The sequence below is a fragment of the Hemiscyllium ocellatum genome, chromosome 32 (assembly GCF_020745735.1).
Source record: "Hemiscyllium ocellatum isolate sHemOce1 chromosome 32, sHemOce1.pat.X.cur, whole genome shotgun sequence".
In the NCBI taxonomy this organism is placed as follows: Eukaryota; Metazoa; Chordata; class Chondrichthyes; order Orectolobiformes; family Hemiscylliidae; genus Hemiscyllium; species Hemiscyllium ocellatum.
Window position 1 is genome coordinate 4,655,681 of NC_083432.1, and position 23,596 is coordinate 4,679,276.

General features: G+C 41.4%; 1 protein-coding gene across 3 annotated transcripts; it reads right to left on the bottom strand.

Moving 5' to 3' along the window:
- Positions 1 to 563: 563 nt before the first annotated feature.
- ccdc103 (coiled-coil domain containing 103) lies at positions 564 to 14,484 on the bottom strand. Of its 3 annotated transcripts, XM_060848754.1 has the most exons (5): positions 14,437 to 14,484; positions 13,241 to 13,392; positions 8,801 to 8,930; positions 3,986 to 4,375; positions 564 to 680 (listed from the first exon to the last, which is right to left on the bottom strand). In XM_060848754.1, the coding sequence occupies exons 2-5, from the start codon at positions 13,381 to 13,383 to the stop codon at positions 618 to 620; spliced, it is 726 nt and encodes a 241-aa protein (XP_060704737.1). In that variant the 5' UTR covers positions 13,384 to 13,392; positions 14,437 to 14,484; the 3' UTR covers positions 564 to 617. The 3 variants fall into 3 exon arrangements, with proteins under 3 accessions (XP_060704737.1, XP_060704735.1, XP_060704736.1); XM_060848752.1 differs by lacking the exon at positions 564 to 680 and having other exon boundaries at positions 2,190 to 4,375; XM_060848753.1 differs by lacking the exons at positions 564 to 680; positions 14,437 to 14,484 and adding an exon at positions 14,318 to 14,401 and having other exon boundaries at positions 2,190 to 4,375.
- Positions 14,485 to 23,596: the final 9,112 nt, after the last annotated feature.

Here is a 23,596-nt window from a genome sequence, read left to right on the forward strand (position 1 = left end):
AAGGGAACTCACCACCACCTTCTCAAGGGCAAGTAGAATGGGTAATAAATGCTAGCTCAGTCAGGGGTGCCCACATCCCACTGATAAACATATATTACTGGATTTAATTCCCTAGTAAACTGGAAGGACCTACATCTGTGTTTTTGATCATTAGTCCAGGCTTCTAAACTATTAACTCAGTAAGCAAAGCATTATGATTTAATTGCTGTATACCCTCCCCACCCCCCACTTTTAAATTTACTTGCTTACGATGGTTCATTCAATTTATATTGTTTTCAATTACATTCATTGTAATCTCAAATCACAAACCTTGTGTTGCCACTGACAGCAATATATTGAGCATGTTATATGCAGTGTCCAACTCAAACCCTGACACAACTTATTTAAGAGACTCACTGAATTACATTTCACATTTGCTTTGGTCTGACTGGTATCTTGACATGGTTTAAGAATTGGTTATGTAGGAGCAAGCTGAAATTTATTCTATTGAAACACAGGCACAAATCGGGAAGGGGAAAGTGAAGAAAGGTTTTATTGATATCCTTCACCTGCTACAGGCTCCACACTGATCCAGTGAATTCATTCATCGTGCACAAAGACTTGTTGTAATTCCCAGGCTACATCAATGAAATATATTTCATGCAGCTCATGAGCAGCAGTCCCAGGCAGAAAATACTTAACTACAAATAAAAAAGTTACTTATATTAAACTTTATACAATATCAAGACAAACAAACAAAAAACCCAAGACTAAAATTTAAATAAAATCTGAGATTTCCAGATTGGAGCAGCAGGAGACTCTGAACAAAGGTCAGGTTGCTAGCATCCTTCGTGATACCCCTGTACTAGCCTCTACCCTTCCATTTATGAGATCAGCACCAATAACATTAAAAAAACAATTTTACATCAAGAAAAACATTAGTGGTACATAATTTCTATATGTCACATTTAAGAAACACTTCCTAGAGCAGAAGATATTAGAGCCACAACATTGAAAGCTCCTTACTCAACATCCATAAAACTAAAATTCAACACTGCAGTCTGAATAACTGTCAAATGAATTTACCTAGTACTTAACACCAGTTGAAATTTATAGCCTTAAAAGGAAGACAACAATACAGCACAATACTCCATGTGCTCATCAAAATGATTACAGTGGAGGAGGCCATTCAGCCCATCATGTTTACACCATCTTACGTTGCACAATTTTCATCAACTGGCTCACAGCAGGTAGTCCAAGTAAAAAATTCAAGAGTTTGAGCCCCCCTGGAGTACATAAGTTGACATTCCAATATGCTACCAAAGGAATGTTGAAATGCCAGAATGACATGTCAAACAGAGACTCCGTTTGTCTTCTCACATGGAGTAAAAGATTCCATAGTACTCATCTGAAGAGCACAGAGGTTCTCCCCAAACTCCTGCCTAGCAGTTCTTTCTCAAAACACAAATTGTGATTAGTTAGTTTGTGTACAAACTGATTGCCACATTTCCGATATTGCTACAGTAATTACACCTCAAAAGTATTTCAAAGGCTGTAAAACACAGAGGCATCCCAAAGTGCTAAAAGCTGCTAAGACATGAAAGTTATTTTCCTTCTTGACAGGCCATCATAGGCTCTCCTGTAAACAGGGGAGATGAGATTAACCAGCATTGTTAATAATCAAGGTGTCCATCCAAATGTATTAACATTCCTCGTCTAGATGCTCAGAAACACAGCATATGAAAGTAAGTGCTGGAAGAGCATGATGCAGCAAGTTCAATATGTCCCTCTGAATCTTTACGGAACACCACCAGCAAGCCAGATAAGAAGCCATCAGACTGCCTGCTGGTCAAGCTTAAGCTACAGGATAGCTGCAATGGTTAGGGGAGGTTCTTTTAAGACTAGGCTGAAGGAGATTGGAAGGAGAAAATGAGTGGGCAAAATAATACTGTGTCTTGGGGAGTCACATTAACGAGGCAATACCAAATATACTGTCTGAGTTACATTTGGACTTGTTGCTCTATCCATTGCTGAAGTTAAAATATCTACCCCTGACTACTTGAAAAGGGAAAATATGCCAATCTCAGTCTGGATTATCAGAAAATTCACAAAAAGAAAACCACAAAAATGTCACTGGTGCAATCAGAGATTTTTTTAATTACTTTTTCTTAAAAACAAACCTTTCTTTAAAAAAAAAGCAGACTAAGAAATACTATTGTTTGGAGTAAACATCAAACAAACAGTCATAAAGAACAAATCTTAAGAATAAAGCTCCTGTAATTTGTTAGGATTAACACATTTTAACAAGATATAAATTGCAGGTGTAGAAAGAATAGAGCTCAATCTCATTCTCCACCTACTTTCCCACAGGCTCCATCCACCCACTGCCCAGCTGCTGCCTCAGCACACTGCTATTGGAGGTGGTAGGTTGGATGCCCAGAAACCTCCCAGACTGGGGATAAGCTGTTCACAGACACTTTTGCTTGTCAAAAACACTGAGAAATTTCCATTGTAACTTATCAAGTTTTGCAACGACATCCAACATCAGAAACATCAGAAGATACTGAAGTTAATGGATTCATGCAGGTGTGGGATGGATGAGCCTCAACTTAGATTGAACTGTGGAGTCAGGGTCTAACGCCTGACATTGGGGGAAAAAGCCAAAAACCAGAGGTCAGAGAGAAAACTGAAGTAGAAAGCAGTCGGTGTCAAAACCAAACAATTACTCCGGTGTACAAATTAATACACAAGGTGTTTGAGCAAAGAAAGACCCATTATTATGGGATATACCAACAGCTTCATCCAATTAAGACTTAAATTTTAGAAACCATACATCAAGCAGAAATAAAAATCCTAGTATTTTTTTCTTGACGTACTCCTAGAATGGTGTTCAGCATTTTATTCCATAAAAATACTACATTTTTAAAAGCTTCAGCAGACAGCTTCACAGGCCAGCCTCTGCACTGCAATGTTAACATTACCAGGTACAAGCCCAGGAATGCAGCAGCTTAAATGGGTGCAATGGAAATTGACTTCTTCCAGCTTGCAAGGTAACCCAGTCTGGCCCCCAAGAAAACACATGATGACCAGTCATAACACATACAAAATCTCAATAATGCTTGTATTGAGTACATTCGTGCAAATGACTCAACCATTAAAAATTAAAACTTAGTTCAATTCCAGTTATTAGTGATAGGTTGGTTAACATTTTACATTGTACTACAGGATAAAAGGAAACTACCAATAAAACAAAAATGTTGTAAATCCCAGCAGACAGAGACCTCCTTATTTAACTCAAGCAAGTGGGCCAACGTTTTGGAAACATCTGGGCTTTACTAACTTTCTTAAAAACAGCAACGATTCATCAGGTGATTAAAATCGGCTTCGGTTGAGCTGATGGGCTATAGACACTGTTTTTTTTTGCTTTGAAATAATCAAAAACCCTAAAGCGACTATGAAACGGGTGGTAACACAAATGGATAATGGTTAATCAGTTTGACCAGTATAAACAACAGCCCATTTTAAAAAGGTAGACATTTACACTGGTGAGAAATGTCTTTTGTTGAATTACTTTGACCAAAACAACCACCTGGAAAGAGTGAGTAGTGCAGATACTAGAGATCAGAGGCAAAATGTGTGGCGCTGGAAAAGCACAGCAGGTCAAGCAGCATCTGAGGAGCAGGAGAGTCAACGTTTCGGATTTTAGCCCATTCCTGAAGGGCTTATGACCGAAATGTAGACTCTCATGTTCCTTGGATGCTGTCTGACTTGCTGCACTTTTCCAGCACCACACATTTTGACAATAAAACATCCACCTAAAAGGCAAACCCTCCCAATTAATAAGATTTGTTTTACTTTCTTTGAAGTGAAGGAATAAAGAATCACATGTGCGCAAAATGGGGATAAATCTTCCAAACCTCGATCTCTAACTGGACTTACTCAACTTGTACGCTTCCATTAATTTTTGTACCATTGCTGTATTAACCGCCTCCTCTGCAGCACACACCTTTTTTGCAACATCTTCTGCACCTTCCAGCTCTTCTTCACTGCCCAGCCCTGGGGAACCATCCAGCACCTGTAGCAGCATTCGAAATAACTTCATGCCTTTCTCCCTTTCGCTGCTGCTCAGGAAATCCACATGTAGGTCAAATCGTTGGGTTTGAGAAAGATGCAGCAGGATCCAGTATATTGCCTGGCCATCTGTTTGTTGGAAATTATTGCAAAGGATGACGAGGAACTCACCAAGATATCCAAATCCAATTTCAGCACGGAAGATGTTCCCCAAAAGCTGACCACCAAGGCTGAGAAGGAAACTGTATTTCTCTGCTTCAGTGCTGTAATATCTTCTCCAGTCACGGCTAAACTCAACAGCTGTCTTCGGCTTGGAATGTGAGTGCTAGGATTTAGGAAAAGATAATGTGATATGGGTTTCAACCTAAGATCAACATCAGTCATGTGACTACGCTTCCAAATGTTTTTGGAATGATACCTGCCTTCAGTGACCCAAAGTGAGCAGAATCAGCTGAGTTCAATAGAAATTTATACTCCTAGCAGAAAATATGCCCGTGATTCAGCACTAATTTGGCAATCTCACACAGAGAGGCCTCGCAACAGCTAGTGTGACAAGTACCAAACTAGTAAAGGTACAGCTGATCTATCTGAGAATGGGGCTAAAGCATTCAGTTGCAACTATGTAGGGGAGCTCTGCTTTACAATATAACCATGCCTGGGATGAACAAAATTTGACGTTATATATGCAAAAGGTATTGCACTGACCAGTGCAAACACCTTGAAAACACAGAATTCGCAAAAAATAGTGACTCAATCACCAAGGGAAACAGGAAGGAGAATTGAGCCTGACATTTAAAGTATGTGAAACAGTTGGACACAATCGTTGAAACAATTCAGCTCATTTACACCTGGGCTTGACGGTCATCTTTCCATCTATTCATATATCAATGCAGCCCAACGAGCTTTTAGGAGGCATGGGAGGGCGATAGGAGTATCTCCATCCCGAGATAAGGCATTGGGCCCATTTCTCACATGGCAAACAATTTGGGGAAGCATTGTATAAGTTACCATGGGGACATAACTACACTTTACCAACTTAATTGTAGGTAGATTGTTCTGAATAATCTATTTGCTTCCATTCCCAGCATTACAGTCATCCACCAGTAACACTCCTCCCTCCTACTTACCTTAGTAACAAAGCTCAGCTGGCAAACACCAACAATCTCATTTACTATTACAAACAGATCCAATTTGGTTTTGATAGTGACCTCAGAGGATATCTACAGATATGTAATTGTGATCTCTGACTAGTTTATACATAGCACATTGCTCCTGCAACTAGTGGAGATGAATATCCTCAGCGTCACTGTCATGGAAGCAACAAAGACATTCAAAATTACTAAAAGAAATTCAGCTAAAAGGGAAACTAAATACAAACATGAAAATGGAAAAATTGAAGTGGAAAAGGCAGAAGAGGGGAAAACATTACAATGAAAGAGTGGACATGAACTTGGAAACTGGAAGGAGCCAGTGGAAATTGTGTCTGATAAACTTTTAAACTTCTTTGAGATGGTAAAAAGCAGGATGGATAAAGGGGAAGACACAGATATAATATATTTGGATTTCCAGAAAGCATTTATCCACACGTCAGGCCATTTAATAAGATAAAAGTAATGGTGTTAGGTTTGTAATTAGCATTGTAATTGGCTAATAGAAAAGAGAGTTGGGATAAAGGGAACATTTCCAAGATGGCAACATGTAACTAAAGAAATGCCACAGGAATCTATATTGAGGCCACAAATATATATTAATGACTTTGCTGAAAGAAGTAAACGTACAACAACTATTTTGCAGATGACATTTAAATAGATGGGAAGGCAATTGGTAAAAATGACAGTCTGCAGGGGATGCAGAGGTTTGGTCAGTGGGCAACATCTTGGCAGCTGGAAAACAATTTGTACAAATGTAAGGTTATGTACTTGACAAGAACAACACAGGAGGGTGAATATTACTTAAAATGGAGAAAGATTGTGGCAAGCTACAGTAAAGGGGTATGGGAGTACTCATGCATGAATCACAAGAAGTGGCAGAGCAATCTCAAAGGGCCAAATAGCCTTGCTCTGCTCCAGTTTTCTATGCGTGTGTGAGAGACAATACCCCAGGGAAGTGGAGCCAAGTTCAGCTGCACAGGATGGGAGCAGGAAGAGAGGGAGATCAGTAGGGGCTGGAGATTCAAAAAAGACTGGCATTTCAGCAGCTGCAGATGTGACTGCATGACAGCGTTACCTCCCTGGGGGTAAGGTCAAAATTGTCACTGAATAGTAACAAGGCATTCTGAAGAATGAGGATGGTCAGAGATCATGGTTAACATTGTGGCTAAATGACTTAAGTGGAAAGCAGAATCCTGCAACAAAAATTTAGGGTGCCAGGCAGCATCTTAAAAAGGACCTCAAAAGATTATAATCTTTGGATTACTCCTGGTGCCATACTAGTGGGTATAAGAATAGGTGGATAAAACAGATAAATGGTGGTTCTGGAGTTGGAGCAGGAGGGAAGGTTTTAGATTCCTGGAGCACTGTATCCATTCTGGGGAAGGTGGGATCTGTACAAGCCAATAGTTTTCGCCTAGGGATTTTATACTAATTTGACAGAAGATGGAATACAGAGATACAGTAGAGAGCAATGTACAAATAAATATAGAAGGAAAACAAAGTCTGCCTAAAAGATAATGATTTGCAACTAGACAATTGTGATATGTCAAACTCACCGCCTAAAAAGGTGGTAGACCCAGAAACCATCATGATATTTAAAGATTTATTTAGACAATGAAGATGTATTGCCTGAGAGAGAGGCAGTTTCTAGGAGGAGATAAACCAGCTGAGGAAGATGCCATGGCACTTTGAAGGAAAATGTAGTGTTCAAATTGTAGTTCTAATAATATTATTATTATTATTATTATGTTATTGTAATCAACCTATTATGTTATGACACACCTATTGGAAAGATGTTGTGAAACTTGAAAGGGTTCAGAAAAAATTTACAAGGATGTTGCCACGGTTGGAGGATTTGAGCCATTGGGAAAGGCTGAACAGGCTGGGGTTGTTTTCCCTGGAGCATCAGAGGCTGAGGGGTGACCTTAGAGAGGTTTATGAAATTATGTGGGGTATGGATAAGATAAATAGACAAAGTCTTTGCCCAGGAGCGGGAGAATCCAGAACTAGAGGGCATAGGTTTAGGATGAGAGGGAAAGATATAAAAGAGACCTAAGGGGCAACTTTTTCATACAGAGGGTGGTACGTGTATGGAATGAGCTGCCAGAGGAAGTGGTGGAAACTGGTACAATTGCAACATTTAAAAGGCATTTGGTTGGGTATATGAATAGGAAGGGTTTGGAGGGATATGGGCCGGGTGCTGGCAGGTGGGACTAGATTGAAGGGTCTGTTTCCGTGCTGTACATCTCTGTGACTCTATGACTCTAGGTGCTAGTAAATGGAATTAGGACAGACAGAAGCTTGATGACCATAGGACACAATGGGCCAAGGGACTTAGTCCATGCCATTAAAAATTCTGATTCGAACTCCCCATAAGAACTTCAATATTATACTGTATGACCAGCACAAAAAAAAGGCCACTGACCTGACTGACATGCCAGCATTTATCCTCAATATAAGCTGTGTTCCACTTAAACTAAACTTAACCAAACAGCATGACCAATTAGCATTATTCTCACATGTATCATCCAAGTGCCCCTTAAATGCATCCATGCTATTTGCCTGTGACTCCTTGTGGTGATGTGATCTACATTCTAATCACTCTAAATAAAGAGATCTTGCCTCATTTCACTACTAGATTTACTATCTTGCATTTATGGTCCCTTTTGCTCAGTGTACATCATTGGGGAGTTAAATAGCAAAGAAATTATGCAGACAATACAGAGAGAAAGGAATTTTATTTTGCTAAATTTAAAACCATTGGAAGTTTATATCATGGGGAGTGTAGGCCTGCAATGAGATACTGAGCCTTGCAGATTAGCCTGCTCTGTTGGCGACATTATTGACTAGGAAGCAGCAGACACAGCCAAGATTGCTCACTCTACATTATGCAGGCAGCCCTGCTCCAAGTTGTTACATACAAGGAAAGGTCAAGCTTACTATAATGCTCCCAGTGTCAAACCACCTACTAGTGTTTGAGGCAAGGGAAAGAAACAGAGAGAACTCACTGAGCTCATCGACCCTGTTCAGTCATTAGGTGACGGCTGATTTGTATCTTAACATCATCTAACCTTCTTGGTTCCAAGCCCTTTCCTACCTTAAATAACTATCTTGTTCATAGCAATGCTGTGTTTTGATCCTTCAAAGATGACTGCGCACATCATCGTAAAGCAACTGTGACCAAGGGGTTGGTTCACCCACTAACACAGAATGTGAGCTGGGATTAGAGTGTTAGAAGACACGTTAGTTTTACCTGACTGACATGTTGTTGCAGCAGTAATTCTTATTGATCTCAGCTGAAGTTTTCGATTAACCCCAGGCTCAATAGCTTTCTGAAGGAAACAATTCTGTATTTTCAGACTAAAAAGAATTCCAGACATAATCCCCAAACTGTTCAACTTTAATTAAGGTTCTACCTCCGTTCTGGACAGACCAAAACAGAGAAAATAGTTTCTATTTACCGAATCAGTTCTCGAACATTTAGATTGTTTCAAATTGTGTAGTGCAGAGTTTTAGTGTTGCATTCAAGATGCATCATCTCTGACTTCTACAGAATGCTACCTATATTTATTCACACTGAGTGACCATTAGACACTAACCTGGGATAGCCCCACCTGGATACTGTCTTTTGTGCTCAATGACCGAGCACATCTATTCCAGGGTTGATTCCTTGCTCCCAACTTGTCTCGCAAGTCCAGGGGTTTCAGGTGCGATGCCAGCACAATATCCCTGCACAAAGTAGAAAAATTGGATTCACTTTGTTTTGATTTGGAGATGCCAGTGTTGGACTGGGGTCAATTAAACCTGTTGAACTATAACCTGTTGTGTGATTTTTAAGATTTGTTTAGTCCTCAAAGTTTTATGACTTCTAATTTTCCTATTAGAAGTCAGTGTTCTGTGGGTAAGGAGACTACAAAGTTCAGTACTGTCCCACACAGATCACAAAGTTCACTTTCATTCCCGATATGGGTTCAGTCAGGACACTGACAGGCAGAAATAAAACAGAAGGAACAGGTATAGGAAAATTTCTGAACAAGAACAGCTTTTAAGTTTAAAATGCCTATTTAAGATACAACGTTCACATCTCCTCACCATATCTCTCAATTATCTTGCCAAAGCAAACCTTGTTACGTCAATTCAGTGGTTTCCCTGGAAGTGGATTCCCTACATTTTTCAGTGAAAATGTTTCACCTGACTTTTCCAACTTTACTCTTAACTTCCTGATATTTGAAGTGTACTCTTAAAAAAAGGAATTCCTGTTTCTGATCTTTTGTTGGAGGTGTGAGCACATTAGGTAAGACAAATTGCTGCTAATTCCCATAAATAATAAGCTGCTACACATTGTAGTCTAAAGTCTCACATTTGTAGAAGAGGTCAGAAGGTTGCTTATTCCTGTGAGGCTACTAGCATACAAGTGAATGTACTTGGGAGAACAGGTGACAATTGGATGGGGAGATCGATACTGATTTATTAGTAAATAGAAGTCAGTTAGGATATTATAGAAACACCAACTTATGCTAGAGTCTAATTAGTTTCAATTTGGATTATTTTCCCAGCACAAGGCACTATGCAGTAGAAGTTCAAATTAGACAGAAACAAAACTTTTCAGTGCAACATGGACTACCTGTTAGAATGCTCATCGTGAATGCTGACTTATTCAACGATACTGAACTTCAGGTGGAATGTACATTAGACAGCCAATCTAACTTCAAGTATTCTGCCCCACTGCCTAGGCATACCTCCACTCCACTGCTTGCTTTGATTTTGAAACCAATCCAGAAAAGTTAAACGAGAATTATTAATTCTCAATACATCTACTGATTTCTACTGCATATTCAAATGCAGTGTGAATATTTTCATCAGACTGAGTATTCAATCAACAGTTCAGAAGAAACCAATGGGTGAGGTTTAAGTCTTTAGGATCAAAGCTAGCCTGACTCTTCTGGAGTGCTGTTCAGACACCAAGGAATTCTAAACCAAGAGTGAAAACTAAATTAAGCCCAACAGGAAATTCACTAGGTGCTTGAAGGAATTAAAATTTGCAAAGCAATGGGGAATGGGTGAAGGAAGTGGGTCAGAAGGGATTGCTCCACAGAGAGTCAGCAATACAGTCAATGGGCCAATTAGCATTCTACTCTGTGATAAGTGGCTCTTTAAACTCATACAGAAAGATTAGATTTAACAGTACAACTATCCTTTGAACAATGTAGTATCTGTTAACACAAATACCAGAGAAGTAAATTTAAAATGTGAATTTCCATGCCAGCAAGTTGTTACTTTTCCCTTCACATATTTAAAATATCAAACTTTTTCCTTTTTTTAAAAAATGTTTTTTCCTCTCATCTAAACTTTCTTTCTTGCTCTTTATTTCTCTTTTGGTACTTGATTTTACTCTCAATCATCACATTTCCTTCTCTGTTGTCAATAGGCAATGCTGGAAACACTCAACAGGTCAGGCAGTCTACGTGGAGACAGCAAGAAGATTTAACCCTTCAAACTGGTGATCAACCAGATAATTTATTTTGGTGATTTTGATTGAGGGGTAAATACTGACACACTTGGGCAAACATAACTCATCCTCAAAATTTCTTTCTCCATTTAATTGACAGGGCAAATTTAACATCTCATCTAAATGATAGCACTTCCAACATTACAACAATCACTCAGTACCACACTGGGATTCCTGTCTTGGTTTTGTGCTCACTTTCCTGAAGAGGAGTTGAACCCATGATATCTGACCAAGAAATGAGTGTGCCACCACTGAGTCACTGTTAAGACTCTGATAATTTAGATACAGCATACTACAGCATACAGCATACTTGTGGGCAGCACGGTGGCACAGTGGTTAGCATTGCTGCCTCACAGCACCCAAGACCCAGGTTCAATTCCCAACTCAGGCGACTGACTGTGTGGAGTTTGCACGTTCTCCCCGTGTCTGCATGGGTTTCCTCCGGGTGCTCCAGTTTCCTCCCACAGTCCAAAGATGTGCAGGCATATAAAGACCATGACCACGTAACTAAACTTCCATGTACTCTCAGAACAAGCCTGTTAATAATCCTTTATAAACAGAAAATGTTAAGGTCACATATCTGAAATGTTAGCTGTGTCAGTGCTGGAAGAATATGTCCCAATATGGGTCAAACAGAATAACTCCAGAGTTGGTTGAGAGCAAAGGATGCTCATTGGAGTTTTTACTTAAGAGCGGATTTCGTAAGGCTGTTGGTGTTGCATTAGTATTATCCCTATCTCTGGGCCAGAAGGATCAGGTTCAAGTTCCACTTGCTCTACAGGTATATAACAACATCTCTGAACAAGGTGATTAAAAATAAAGAGCAGGATTCTTCCCCAGTGGGGAGCTAGCTTCTCAATCCGGTAAAAGCCCAGAAGGGAAAGGTGGAAACTGATTTTTCTTTTTAATTCACTCATGGCAGAATGACATTACTGGCTGGCCAGCATTTACTGCCCATTCCTAACTGCCCTTCGGAAGGCAGCTGTGGTGAGCTGCCTTCTTGAACCACTGCACATACGTGCTGTAGGTAAACCCACAATGTCCTTAGAGGGGGGATTTCAGGACTTTGAACCAGTGACACTGAAGGATTGGCGAGTTATTTCCAAGTCAGGATGGTTCCTGCTGAACTGTGGATGAGAGGATAAAATAATACAACAAACAATGCCACACTTCAGGATATTCAGGGCCTTGTGCTTGAATGTAATTAGAAATCAGAGATCAAAGATGTTACAGCTGATTCATACCCATAAAGTCTGAACTCTTAGTGGAAATAAGATAGTAAATAGGATTGCAGGCCAGAGGATAAGGTAGGAAATAACAGTCTTATAAAATAAGATATGACAAAATAAAAAAGGGTGAACCCAATAATTAGAAAATACTCATCACCAAATGCTCACTGGCATAAGAGCTCATCTACCACGGAGAGGTAAGACACCCAGTGCTACCAGCTTTGTCAAACCAAATCATACAAGTCTGACAGCCACTTGCTACAGTACTCTTTTCTCCTCCCAGTCAAGATACACCTCAAGAATCTACAGAATTGCTGTGCTGAACAGCATGGGAGAATACCACTGCTGGAAACAGGAGGGTCACAGAATATGCGCTCTGACAAAAAACTGTCAACATTGTGCATATCAACACGCCTGTTTCTGGTAATGAGCAGTTTTATTTTCCATCTTGATCATGATCACTGAAGAATTTTTAAAAAGGGCTATATTCAATCAAACAGTTTCTTCACAAGATTCTGTTTATACTAACAAACACTTGCATCACTAGATGGAAAACAAACCATGATTAATCTGGTTTACCTTCTACCATCCTGATAGTTGCATGATACATAAATTCACATATGAACCTAGGTATTACAGGCAGCACCACAAGCTGGTTTTTGCCAGCGGATAACATGATGGTTGATACAATTGCGGCCTTAAATTTACATTCCTGTTTACTTCTAATAACTTCTAGGAGAAAGCGCTTTTCCAGCAACACATTTTCAGCCCTACTTCTAATAACCTTTGATTCCCTTATTTATCAAGAATCCATTTAACTCAGCCTTAAAAATTTCAACAACTCTGTCTCCACCAGTCCCTGAGGATGAGTAATGATATGAATCAAACACTACCAATTAGAATACGGCAGATCTCACTTACGGTAAAATCCAACAATGGAGAATTTGCAGAATCACAAGTCAAAGCCATCATTCCTCTTAAGCTTGATAAACAAATCATGTCATGCTTTAAGTATCTCAAAATATCATATCCGTTGAAAAACCTGAAAATTTAATCATCCAGTGATTCATTAATCGACACTTCTGCTGGAATGGAGTATAATGGGTCCCTGTTCTCATTTCTACAAAGCCAGTGATCTGTGTATAGCAATTAGTGTTCAGTATTTCCATTCACTTATTTTAAAATCAGGTGGCAACCACAACCTGACAGAGACTGCAGAAGTGCCTCATGTACTCTGAAGTGGTGCAAACATCCCAACCTATTAGCATCAATCATATCTGAATGCAAGCATTTCTCATTACCTGAATTCCTCATACGATCCCACTTTCTGATGAATGGCCCTGAACTTTGCATCATTTTCTCGTTTGTATTTCTCATCTAGAAACAAGGCTGTTTCTAACTCTCTCTTCAGAGCCTTGAAATCAAGGGTTTTGCTTTCCTCCATCTGCAGTGACTGGAGGGAACATGAGGAAAATCATAAATGACCAGCTTTTCAGGATATAGATTAAAGACAAAAAAAACTGCAAATGCTGGAATCTAAGGCAGCCAAGCAGGAGACTGAAGAACATAGAAAGTCAGGCAGCAACAGGAGGTGGGGACGCCTACGTTTTGGATGTAACCCTTCTTGAGTCCCGAGTCCCTCGGTTTGAAATGGAGTAAGGCATGATTCAAATGCTTGGTTTTTAGCTGCATGACTGTGTCACTACCAGAAGCTGATTCCAGGCAGCTCCATTGGCTAGCTTTGTTTATCTCCAAACCAACTGGAGTATACTATCTATATCCTGAAAAGCAGGAGGCTGGAAGAATACAGCAAGCCAGGCAGCAGGTGAAGAAGTTAATGTTTCAGGTATAACCCTTCTTCAGGACTCCTGCCCCCCTAAAAGTTAACTTCTCCACATCCTGATGCTGCCTGTCTTGCTGAATTCTTCCAGCCTTCGGCTTTTCAGGATACAGATAGTATACTCCAGTCAGTTTGGAGACAAGCAAAGCTAACCAAACAAACTGCCAGGAATCAACTTCTGGTAGTCACTCAGAAAGATGCAGCTAGAGGCAGAGCACCTGAATCATGTCTTATTGCAGTTCAAGTTCAGGGATTCATGCCCAATGCAGTGACTGACATCAGGAGATTTCTCCAGCTTGGGTAAATTATCAGCTGGTCCCTGTCAACTCTCCAGCTTCCACTTTGCTGATCTCCTCTCCTCAGCTTACCCTCTCCGTTCCACCCGGCTTTCCCTCTGAACCTCCTCCGCCCAGATCTGAGCTGCTCCCATTCTGCCTCACCAGCTCAATGTCTCTCAATGGGGTGAGGACAACCCCCCGCTCGGCCCAAACCCCCTCCATGTTTAATCCCCCATCCCCCAACCTCCCCCTCCCCAGACCTGGTCACTTCCCGCTTCTTATACAACTGCGAACAAATAATCCGAAACCGGGGAACGGCACGGCTTGGGGGCCTGAGGATAAACTGTTACCACAGCCCGACCCCGGGCCTAGGGCTCACCTGGTGACAGGACTATGACCCACGCGCCGTGCCCCGTGTGGTTGCTATGATAACCGCGCAGCCCCGCCCCTCGCCGCGCAGCCCCGCCCACTGCGCCTTGTTGCCCTGACAATGGCGGTTTGTCGTCACGTGGCTGGGAGGGGGGTCAGGGGAAGGTCACTCACTTTGACCCGGGGCATTGAGGGGGCCAGATAGACCCAACTGAAGCCAGGCGCTGAACTCAAGTAAGGTTTAAATAAATAATGACGGCTGACTGTTGTGATTGGAGGAGCCGGTGTTGGACAAAGTTAACACCAGGTTATAGTCCATCAGGTTTAATTGGAAACACTAGCTTTTGGTTACTCCACAACCACCTGAAGGAGCGTCGCCCCGAGAGCTAGTGCTTCCAAATCAACCTGTTGGACTCTCACCTGGAGTTGTGTGATTTTTAACACTGATTGTTGGATTGCAATGTTAGTGTGATCTCAATGGAGAGGGATGCCAATGGTCATAGAGATGTACAGCATGGAAACAGACCCTTCGGCCCAACTCGTCCAGATTCCCAACACAATCTAGTCCCACCTGCCAGCACCCGGCCCATATCCCTCCAAACCCTTCCTATTCATATACCCATCCAGGTGCCTTTTAAATGCTGTAATTGTACCAGCCCCCACCACTTGCACAGGCAGCTCATTCCATACACACACCACCCTCTGCATGAAATGATGCCCCTTACGTCCCTTTTAAATCTTTCCTCTCTTACCCTTAATCTATGTCCTCTAGTTTTAGACTCTCCCAAGCTAGGGAAAAAGACCTTGTCTATTTAGGCTATCCATGCCTCTCATGATTTTATAAAGCTCAGCCTCTGACACTCCAGGTAAAAGAGCCAGAGCCTATGCAGTCTTTGTGGATTATGGCTACTTTACTGTTCATCTTCTATTTGAATGTTAGACTGTTACACCTGGGCTAGCATCACTAAAACACACTGTAGGGGTCATCGATGGGTACAGAATAGTCAACCCCATCGAATTACACATAATTTGCAGAAATATATGGAGCAAACAGTTAATGTCACTGTTTATGCCCCACCAGTTTCTTCCCATTCTTTGCCATATCTTTTTATTCCTTTGTCCCTCATGCACTTACAATGCATCTATACCCATCATCTCAGCCACTCCATCTAATAGCAAATTACACACACTATAGATTAACTCATTTCTTCTGAATTTCTTATTGGAATTATTAGAGACGGACTTGATTGACTTTGTGAGTCCTATTTCTAGATTGTACACAAGCGGAAATATCTTTTTGCTGACCCTCTCTAATTCCTTTGTAATTTTGAAGACCCTATTTTCTCTTTTCTTATTTTTTAAACAATTTCTTCAGTGCTTTTGCAACCATTTTGTGATGTGAAGATAGCAACCTAATGCCTGGTCTATCAGGTGCTCCAGAGTAACATGATTTCTCTGCTTTAAATTCTTTTTCTCTAGAAATTTCTTTACATTTTTCCAACTTTGTTGACTTATGTTTCTAGATTTCTTGACTTGTATTGTATAGGCTGTTGGTCCTGGACCTCCTGCATCAGTCTTCACCTTCCCAGCAAGGCAGTCACATCAACAACATTCTACCATCAACGAGGGTGCAAAGCCTTGCCAGAACTCATCTATGTTGGGGACATAAGGAGCAGGAGATGGTTTTAGGTCTCAGAAGAGTGGCATACCCTGCAGATGAGGGCTGTATGACGTGAGACATACTGCACCCCATTAATGAGAGCCTTGTCTCCATCATTCGTTCAGCTTTAGCCTCAGCATAGCGTGTTAACACTACTATGTCAGCTGACAGACCAGCACATTACATCAAAGAGGAGTGCCTACTGTACTCCAACCCCTTCCTACCCACAACAATATCAATCATTCAACTTTTTATTGCTTTCAGAACAGACCATCATTAAACTGAAATGACAGATAACAAAACAGTCTCCATTTCCCACAGCATCCTTGGAGATTGCATAAGTAATGGGTCACCTTTGGCCTCTTTTTAAGTCATTGCTGCTAATTTCAGCATCATTGAGATGCCATTGTTCAATTTATAAGCACCAATGGCATGATACAATCACCTCTGATTAGGATTTAAATCCTCAGCCTGTTCACTCTGTATTTAAAATGGACAATGAGAGATTACATGTAGTAGGAGTCTGCAAACCCACACTTGATGTATTTGCCCCTCCAATATCCTAACATCTAGCAGATGTGGATCCTGTGCTTTTTCCTATCAAACTGACACTGACTCCTGCCAGTTGCATTTATCTTCTAGAACATAGTGTGTGATGGCAGGGAATGCAGCTTGTGATGGACACTGTTAGCATGGAGCTTCGACTTGTCACCAGATATTCCCTGCCCCTAGACCCTTCATGCCCCTTTTCACCTTGCCTATACCAACAACCCATTCCCACCATCTGGAGACCCATCGTATTGAACTTTACCTCCAAGTGTTCTCCCTGCCCTTAAGCCCCAACCTTACACTTTAATGATGCCCACCCTGGTTCTCTACACTCCCCTGTGGAGGCCATTGTCCTGTCACAGCCAATAACCAACTATCCACACTCCCTCCCTGTAGCCTACTATGCCTTCCAATGCTGTTGTGCCTACACCCTAAATCCCATAAATTCTTCCCTATCATGGCCCTTATCCCTACTTCAACAAACACCTCTGTTTCCCTACCATCCCACTCCCAATCCCAGCCTTTTGCTCTCCGAACCTCATTGGCCGTAATTTGCCCTCAAAGAGTCCTTGCAGCAGTCTTTCAAAACTATTGACGGCCCAGTGCAAATCTGTGCTTCCAGGGCAGCCTGTAAGTGGAACAGAGGTTGATGATTATAAAAGGTTGGTTAATGTCAGATGCCAATGTCCATGAACAAGATATGCATGCGACTGATGCCCATGAATTGTTCCCTGAGACTTTGCTTGATGGTTAGCAACACGGAGGCTCCCCACAGCCAGCAGCAAAGTGAAGTTTCCAGGTACCCATTCTAACTTCCATATCAAAAATTCTCAACATCAAGCTTGTGTGGCACATTTAGTAAGACCGGAAGCTAAATGTCAACGATGTGAGTTGCTGAGTTAACAAGGCTTCTAACAAGCTGTAACTCCCCTTAGTTAGCACCTTGCTACTGCCAAGCGAGAAACTTACATTGCCACTCAGCAAATGCATAAGAGATGCACTGAATTGCTCTTAATGTCAATATAGGTCTGACCAGACTTCCTGCCGAATTCTGCCATAACCCATGTCAATCAGGCCCCTATAAGATTCCATCTTATGTCTGTATTTATAAAGCCTGGGATCATGGATATTATATTAATCATCAACATCCTGATGAAGAGTCCTACCCAAAATGTTGTCTCCCCTGCTCCTCTGATGCTGCTTGACCTGCTGTGCTTTTCTTGGTTCCACATTGTATCAACTCTGACTTTCCAGCATCTGCAGTCCTCACTATCTCCTCTCTTGAACACTTTCTTAAACTATCTGATGTCAGTTGTGGGCAAGCTGTTGGAGGGAATCCTGAGGGACAGGATGTACATATATTTGGAAAGGCAAGGACCGATTAGGGATAGTCAACATGACTTTATGCGTGGGAAATCACATCTCACAAACTTGATTGAGATTATTGAAGAAGTAAAAAGAGGATTGATGAGGGCAGAGTTGTAGATGTGATCTTAATGGACTTCAGTAAGGTGTTCGACAAGGTTCCCCATGGGAGACTGATTAGCAGGGTTAGATCTCATGGAATACAGGGAGAACTCGCCATTCGGATACAGAACTGGTTCAAAGGTAGAAGACAGAAGGTGGTGGTGGAGGGTTGTTTTTCAGACTGGAGGCCTGTGACCAGTGGAGTGCCACAAGGATCGGTGCTGGGTCCTCTACTTTTCATCATTTATATAAATGATTTGGATGTGAGCATAAGAGGTACAGTTAGTTAGTTTGCTGATGACACCAAAATTGAAAGTGTAGTGAATAACGAAGAAGGTTACCTCAGATTACAATGGGAACTTGATCAGATGGGCCAATGGGCTGAGAAGTGGCTGATGGAGTTTAATTTAGATAAATGTGAGGTGCTGCATTTTGGGAAAGCAAATCTTAGCAGGACTTATACACTTAATGTTAAGGTCCTAGGGAGTGTTGCTGAACAAAGAGACCTTGGATTGCAGGTTCATAGCTCCTTGAAAGTGGAGTCACAGATAGATAGGACAGTGAAGAAGGCGTTTGGTATGCTTTCCTTTATTGGTCAGAGTATTGAGTACAAGAGTTGGATGTCATGTTGCAGCAGTACAGGACATTGGTTAGGCCACTGTTGGAATATTGCATGCAATTCTGGTCTCCTTCCTATTGGAAAGATGTTGTGAAACTTGAAAGGGTTCAGAAATGATTTACAAGGATGTTGCCAGGGTTGGAGGATTTGAGCTACAGGGAGAGGCTGAACAGACTGGGGCTGTTTTCCCTGGTGCCTCGAAGGCTGAGGGGCAACCTTACAGAGGTTTACAAGATCATGAGGGGCATGTAGGATAAATAGACAAAGTCTTTTCCCTGGGGTGGGGGAGTCCATAACTAGAGGGCATAGGTTTAGAGTGAGAGGGGAAAGATATAAAAGAGACCTAAGGGGCAACGTTTTCACTTAGAGGGTGGTACGTGTATGGAATGAGCTGCCAGAGGAAGTGGTGGAGGCTGGTACAATTGCAACATTTAAGAGACATTTGGATGGGTATATGAATAGGAAGGATTTGGAAGGATATGGGCCGGGTGCTGGCAGGTGGGACTAGATTGGGTTGGGATATCTGGGTCAGCTTGGACGGAAGGGTCTGTTTCAGTACTGTACATCTGTATGACTCTACCCTGTCACCTTCAGTGATTAACTTTTTAACTTTGTTTTCTTTATTCTTCTGCTTGTACATGAGATTCTGTACCTGAATACTTTTATACCTAAGATGGCACTGTAAGTGGCAACTTGTAAACTCTTCACTGAACTCATGTGAGTACACGTGATAATGAAGCTAATTCTAATTCATTCAAACTGATTTTACACATATAACATTCGTCTGCTCCTGCTTCTCCTGTAGGATTGTATCTATTACTTTATATTTCTTCTCCTTACATTTCCTGATGTGACTCACCCCTCCCCCCTCCCAGGCTTCTCATACCCTACATGTCAAGCCATGACTCTCCATCTACTCCCCTCCTGTGGGTGCATTATGCTCTCCCTGCCAAACTATGATACTTCCATACTCATTCACTCACTGTCACCGGAACAGCAATCTTTATCTTGTGCAACAAGCATTGAACAATTGGCAGATTGAAATCAATAGTTGTCTGGCTATAAGCTAGAAATGCATATTGTGTAAATACCGTATTGTTACTGTTGAGTTCATTGGTTCTGCACAGAGTGTACAGTAACTGAATGAGTATGGAGGCATCATGGCTTCACCTGGAAAGTATGAAGGTCATGCAGGAAAGTTGGATGGAAGGGGTTACCTTGATATGGAGGGTATGAGGGGCCATGGGGTGTAGGTGGGGATAGGATTAATAGGATATGGGGACTGAAAGAGCTAAGCGCTTGTTCTTTATTGTAATTATTATGAAGAGGACAAAGGTGCAGAGCACTCTTTCAGACAACCTGTCTCAGCACCCAGCTGCCCTTATCCATGTTTCTAAACTCTTTCTGGGGGAAGTGGCAGGCCAACTCCTGTTTTCATACTCCAGATGAAAAGGAAATGCTGCCTTTACTAGTATTTTCTCCTGGGGCAGCTGCACTGAACCCAGATCTTTCCTGTTTCTTGCTTCTTCCATTCAGAATTACAATCCCTGAGTCAGAGAGATGCATAGCACGGAAACAGACCCTTTGGTCCAACTCATCCATGCCGATCAGATGTCCTCATCTAATCTAGTCCCATTTGCCAGCACTTGGCCTATATCCCTCTAAACCCTTCCTATTCATTGACCCATCCAGATGCCTTTTAAATGTTGTAATTGTACCAGCCTCCACCACTTCCTCTGGCAGCTCATTCCATACATGCACCACCTTCTGCATGAGAAACTTGCCCCTTAGGTCCCTTTTAAATCTCTCCCCTTTCACCTTAAACCTATGCCCTCTAGCTTTTGACTCCTCCATCCCCAGACGTAATTTATGTAAATGATGGCCACCAAGGCTTTCAATTCTCATTCCAGTCAATCTGAGTAACTACCTTTAATTCATGCTCTTCCTTTTTTGCTTGTTATCCAAACTGTTACTTATCCCTTGATTTCTTGGAGGCTCATGTTGAGGCATCAGTCTAGAATACTGAACTTAGATTTCCAGAAGCACATTTAAAGGAAATGTATCTCATATCTTTTATTTTAGTCTACCCTTTCTAATACTTCTTTAAAAAATTAAATTAGTGTTCACTGAATTCCCTTTTGAATTCCATGCTGACTAATGTATTTTGGTTCCCAGATGTTTTTCTGTTGCATCTTTAAGAAAAGATTGCTGTAGTCAGCTACGTTAGGATATGCCGGTTCTCTCAGATTTTTGCAATGCCATCCGAAACTTTTGTTGCAAAGGAAATGTCGAGAATGACAGTCCCACACAGCAAGCAAAACAAAGATTAAGCCGAAGAGGAGCTAGACAGACTGGGAGCAGGAGAACAATTCATTTCAGCGACACTCCAAAGGAGAAGCACTTTAAACACTCCAGCAAAGAAAGATCTAAAACTGCACATTCAAAAAAGTCAGAGTCTGCAAAACATAAAGAAAGAAAGGATGCAAAAAACAAAGCGGGGAGGCTTACTACACCAGACAGAGGCAGAGCACACAATCAGACTGTCCAGGAGAGTGCGCACAGAGGCAGGACAAGCAGAGAACAAAGCAGAGAGAAATCCAGTCGTCAAAACGACGCTGCAGCCAACAGAGAGAGAGGAAGCAGACAGCAGAGCAAAGAGAAGCTGGGAGGCCAGAAAGACACTGCAGCCAGCGGAGGGGGAGTAACTAGACAGCAGAGCAAAGAGAGGCTAACTAGCAGAAAAGGAGCTGGAACACACACAGGCAGAGTAAGCAGAGAATCCAGTAAAGAGAGGCTGAACGTTCAGAAGTACATGGAAGCTAACAGAAAGGGGTCAAGCAAAACACAGAGCAGAGAGAAGCTAACTGGTCGTAAAGACACTGTACAACACAGAAGACCCAGCAGATAGCACAGTCCTAAGTGACTGAATGAGAAAGGAAACTTTGCAGCAGAAAGAGCAGGCAGGTGATACAGCAAAGAGAGACTGAATGAGATGGAACCACTGCAGTAGGCAAAGACTGAGCCAACGGGTAGGACAATGATAAGAAACTCAGTAAAAGGAAAGGCACTGCAACACAGAAAGAAAGAGAGGCTAACAGCACAGCCAAGACAGGGCAGGATGCAGAAGGAGACTGGGTAGCAACACTGTCGATGGCTGAATGAGAGCAAAGCTGGTGTATCACAGAGACTGGGACAGCAGGGCAGTTGAACCACTTGTTGGGAGTTGGGGTGATCTCGAAGGTAGAACTCACAAGAAGACAAACCATTCTCCAGAAAGATATTTAAAATTTTATTATAATGATGAGAAATAAATTGAGTTAAATCAAAAATGTAAATTGCTATCTATGATACACCTTTTCTGTGTTGTTTTGAATGTTTTGTGCATTTTTATGTTTTGAGTCAGCTGGATTTTTCTCTAGGAGGATCATTCTCCAGGTCGGAGCTCTCACAGCTCACAAACCACCCTCCCAACTGAAGTGTGAATTTTCCCATGATATTTCTGTTTTTTTTCTCTGCAGAGTTTGGGTTTTCGATGCGGTTTGAAGGCACTGGAGGAGTATGGGCACAGGGGATCCCCTCACCATCCCAGCAGTTTTCACAACTGAAACATGATGCCTAACATTTTTTAAATTTTTTTTTTCCACAAGTTTACAAAGAAAACTAAAAACAAAGACCCAAGTATAAACATTGATATACAGTTAAATCTTAAATAAATGATCACCAAAATCTATCAAATAAGAAAACAGAAATATCAAGAGAAAAAAAAGATAAAACTCAACTAACTACTTGTCTAACTTACAACTAACCAGAGTGTATCGTTAAAATTCTTACATTATTCAAGAGAGCAAAAAAAATCCAATGGATAACGCATAAATTGAGCAGTGATATACATGCTCGGAATGTGTTAACATCAGATCACAACAAAACCTGTATTTATCCAAAACATCCCGAGCATAGAGCATATAAAATTCACAAAAATAAAAGCTCTTTAGTACATTCAGATCAATATAATTTTTAAAATTTCTAAATAGTAAAAAAAAGTATAAAATGTTTTTAAATGGAGATCTTCTCCCTTATTCCCAGGGGGGCATCACTTCCTTTCCAAAAAAACCCATCATAACCTCTCCCCACCCTTCACCCAGGCACCCCATGATAGGATAAAGAAAATTCAAGTATACTGCTGAACTAGAACTAACAGTGGGTACCCTATCCCCCACCACCACCACACCCCCCCCCCACCCACACCAACACCTGGATATATTTGGTAATGTTAATAACATATATGACTATAAAATTACAGTCTCAACAAATAATAATTAAATAAATTAATACAAAATAACAGGGGAAAACAACCCCGCTCCCGAGGACAAAGATAAAATAAGATAAGGTAGCCACCTTCCCCCCCCATCTACATTAACTAGACCCCCTGGCCTATATATATATTTTAAAAAAGGGGGGAAAGGAAATCACTAAGTAAAGAATGAATAAATAAGTCCTTCTTCCCACCCCCCAGAGATAATATTAAACAGTAAGATAATGAAAGCAAAAAAAGGGGGGGGGGTAGATCAGTGTGGGGGGAGGGCAAAACAACATCAATGAACTCTTATAGTTTGTCTAAGAGAGTCCAAAAGTTCCTTGGCCTTCTCCGGTGATCCGAAGTTAAACACGGACCTTTCATGGCCAAAGCGTAGTATAGCTGGGTAGCACAAGGAGTATTGAATGTTTAAGTCCCTTAAACATTTCTTTGCTTCATCAAATGCCTTCCTCTTTCGAACCAAAGCTGGGGAAAAGTCCTGAAATAACATAATCTTGGATCTTTTATGAGTCATGGCTTGTGTATCTTTCCCAAAATTTCTGGAGGCTTTCAAAAGTATC